Genomic DNA, 3915 nt, shown 5'->3' on the forward strand with positions numbered 1-3915 from the left:
TTTTTTTCCTCTTCTCTATAGTGTCAAAATTATGACAGAATCATGGAAAGAATGAAAACAGTGGGTAAGAATTATATTCATAGATATTTAAAATCACATTTTGTTACTGTAAAATTTAGTCTAAGTCAACATACTCATTTCAAACCCAGTTATAAAAGGTAAAAGTCTGCATTTATAAAATTGCACTAGTGCTGAAATTCAGATTACATAGATTGGCACTATATCTGAAAAAACTTATAGTGTTTATTTCTAATATCAGACCACTCAAAAAAATGTGATACTTAATTTAACAAATATTAACAAGTAAATAATTTATAATAGTACTCAAGTTTATAATTCACAACAAAAAATTCTCTTAATAGATACTATTATATCATTATTGATAAATATTGCTTGAGAGTGTATTATAGCAGTATATTGGGCATATTTTCTGATTTACATACATCTGAGATGGTTCAAAGAACACTGGTGACATAGAATTATTAAATTAGTAAGTAAATTAGTAATTAGAGCTAGTATAAATTAGTAATGATCTTTTTTTTTCTAAAAGGTAGAATTCCACCAATGTCTTATAAGCCCAAATTAATTCTGAATTTCTTGTGATTTGGTCGGAGATATTCATTAATTTTCTTTAATTATTAGAATGAGGTATATTTATTATCTGTTTAAAAATTTAGTCATGAAATAGGGGATAAGAGCAAATGAAGAGTCTGTTTCCACAAAGGGTCCTAAAAGCCCATTTGTAAAACTATACAAGCAATGTGTCCCAGAAGGTCCCAGAACTTGCATGAGTTTCAAGTCTGTTCACTATTCTTCCTTCTGGCCATACCTTGCTGACCCAGCCTTAAAGGCCTAAGGCAAACATCAAATAAAAAAATATAAATCAAGAGATCAATCAATAAATAACCAAAACAAAACATTAACACCACCAACAAAAATCTATTAGCAGAGAGGAACGGAGTTAAGGGGATGCTTGGTAGATCAGAAATCTGGGTTTGCTTTACTCTCTTTTGCATGTATAAGCACACTGGACTGGTAGGAGCTGGTAAACTCCAGACTATACTTAAGTTTTTGCCAGTTCCTAGCAAGGTGTGTCAGCATCCCAAACTGCAGAGTCATCTATGTTCTCTGGTGTCAGAAATCTGACACTTATTTACTTACTACTCTCTGTTTTCTAAAGGCCCAGCTTTGAAACATATCCAACTTGAAGTATTATTGTCACTGCAAATGCTACTACTAGTCCCTACCTGGGAATACATTTGTGCATAAGAACAAAGTTAAGCTGCTGCATTAATTTGTCATATAACATAACACATTTGTATGGCAGTAAAGCTCTAACTCAGTAGTTCTCAAGCATTTTCACCTTGCAAGAATGGGCTAAGTAGAGGTGAGAAGTATGATAAGTAGGGGTGAGTGGAGGATGAGGTACTAATAGAGAGGGGCAGGCAAGGGACAAGGTGAATAATGGTAAATGAGGTGGGGGTGTAAAGGAACAGAGGGAGGGCCTGCCACCCTCCAGTGTGAGGTACACTGGTCTCATCTCCCCCTCTCCAAGAAAAAGCATGCTGATATTTATTGCCTAAAAACGAAGTTCAGGCAAGTCATTTAATCACACCATGCCTCATTGTGCTGACCTAAAACGGGGGATGCTCTAGCCCAATGTGATTTGAGGAGAAACTAGGTTGAGGATAGACAAAATGTGACCCATGAGATAAATCTATTAAGCCTCTGCCCCTCTTAGGCCACAAAGTATCAACCAGCTTGGGGTAAAACAAACTGGCAAGCAAAAGGAGAAATGGCACAGCATCCAATGATACTGACAGACCCTTAACTGCAGTTTAATGGTGAAGCCAGAAGCCATAGAGAATCACATTACTACTAATTCATAAAGTGTAGAAATATATACACATTTAATTTGAAAATTACAGTTACACTAAAGAATAAGGAAATGCACTTCTGAGGGCAAAGGATTTTTGTTTGTTTGTTTTTACCAATACTACCTGTTGGCTGAGTTTTTTAAGGTAAGAGATAACACTGTAACTAAGTCCACAATCTAAATTATCTGATATCAGATTTGGAGCTCCCATCATCCTTAGTGCTTTCTTTAATGGCTATAAGGAAACAAAATACACAACAGTAAGAATAGAATAAATCTTAAAATACTCAAAGTTCAGTTATAAGGGGCAAAGGGACATGATTCATTTCTTAGAAGTCAAGGTGCTGCACATAAAACCAAACATGGAACATTAAAAAGTGGCAATGAAAATAGCAGAGAGGTAAGGAGCAGAGAGCAAAAAAATCAGAAGAGAGTGGGATAAGAAGAGCAAGTAACAGCAAATTCAAACAGGCAAATTGCTTTCAGTCTTAATTTCCAAGTCATAAAATCATTTCACATTACATTTAATTGTGCACCCCGTTCCTGCCATGGTAAATAATAACACACCCAAATTTCTCCTCCCAGTGACACAAATGGTACCACTTGAGATTCTGCCTTTTCACCTCTAGAAACTTGGCTTACAGTTGACCACATCCACCTCTGAAACGATTTTGATAATCTCGATTTAGATTATATGACCAGTTCAAAATCATTATGAATATTTTTCTCAAATTGTAAAAATCCAAATGACACCAAGTCACTTTTTACTTTTTTGGGATTCCCCTCAATCAGTGCATCTGTTTCATGCTGTGTCTAGGACACGTTTAACAAGCAATAAGTAAATATAATGTCGTCAGGTTTTGTTTTGTTTTTTCCAGAGGAAAACCCCATACTTCGAATTTCTAGAGTTAAAAAGGGAGGCTAATATAATACATGAATCCAATTCATTTTTCTTAAATTCCAAAATTATAATATCATAAAGTTAATTTTTATAAGAGAAATATAGATGTGTTTTATAACAATAACCATGGCAGTTAAAGGAAATAAAATAAGCAGTTCTCTTTTGTGCCGCCCTGACATCTCCAGGCTCTTAGGCATAATTTGAAAAGACAATGGCGACTCAAATTTATAAATTAAAGAAAATCTTATTTCAGGGGTGAAGTTTTTGATTCATTGACATTTTTTTGTGACAGGAATCATCATGGATAGAGTTAATACATATATATATATACAGAAATACATACTAATAAGTAGTATGGAGGCAGAGTTTTTAAGTAGCTGTCAAAAGCCTGTCGCCACTTCAGATTTGGCTTAAGCTTGTGAACTTTAAACAAGTCATCTGCAAGAGAAAATCCAAGAAAATATTACATTATTCCAGTTCTAAATTCCAAGATCTAAATCAAGCAACACACATCTATTATACCATTCCCTAGAAATTTCTAGTTTCAACTACATTAGATGACTATTTCATTCGAGTTTATTTGATTTGGGGGGTATTGTGTACCAAAATTATATATAGTAATTTTCTAGAAAATGATGTAAATTCTCAGGTTACATATTTATCTTTCATCTGTAGGATGAATCTATGGTCACTGGTTGCTAGAATATCTCTTTATTTTTTTAAAATAGAGAATGTTAAAACAACAACAAAACAAACTCATAGACACAGAGAACAGATTGGTGGTTGCCTGAGGTGAGGGGTGGAGGGGTTGAAATGTTTGAAGGGGTTTAAATACAGACTTCCAGTTATAAGAGAAATAAGTCATGGGGATGTAATGTACAGCATGATTATAGTTAACTACACTGTATTGCATATTTGAAAGTTACTAAGAGAGTAAATCTTAATTTTTTCATCACAAGAAAAAAACTGGAACTATGTACAGTGACAGATATTAAGTAGATTTATTGTGATGATCATTTTGCAATATATACAAATATCGCATCATTATTGCACATATATACAACTATTGCATCAATATTGCACACCTGAAGCTAACAGAATGTCAATTACACCTCAATAAATATGGTTCTTAAATATC

The 3915-nt window shown here is 33.8% G+C and overlaps 1 protein-coding gene across 1 annotated transcript in view; it reads right to left on the reverse strand.

The window, feature by feature from the left end:
• Window positions 1-32: 32 nt before the first annotated feature.
• LOC105003085 (protein DDX26B-like) overlaps window positions 33-3915 on the reverse strand; it is a 22953-nt gene continuing 19070 nt past the window's right edge. Inside the window, exons 8-9 of the mRNA XM_010828113.1 lie at window positions 3121-3215; window positions 33-2111 (exon numbers count right to left, since the gene is read on the reverse strand). Of these exons, the coding sequence (XP_010826415.1) occupies window positions 1929-2111; window positions 3121-3215 (278 nt within the window). The 3' untranslated portion in view covers window positions 33-1928. The remainder of the gene's footprint in view (window positions 2112-3120; window positions 3216-3915) is intronic.

This window comes from Bison bison, unplaced genomic scaffold, assembly GCF_000754665.1.
Source record: "Bison bison bison isolate TAMUID 2011002044 unplaced genomic scaffold, Bison_UMD1.0 scf7180017457267, whole genome shotgun sequence".
Lineage (NCBI taxonomy): Eukaryota > Metazoa > Chordata > Mammalia > Artiodactyla > Bovidae > Bison > Bison bison.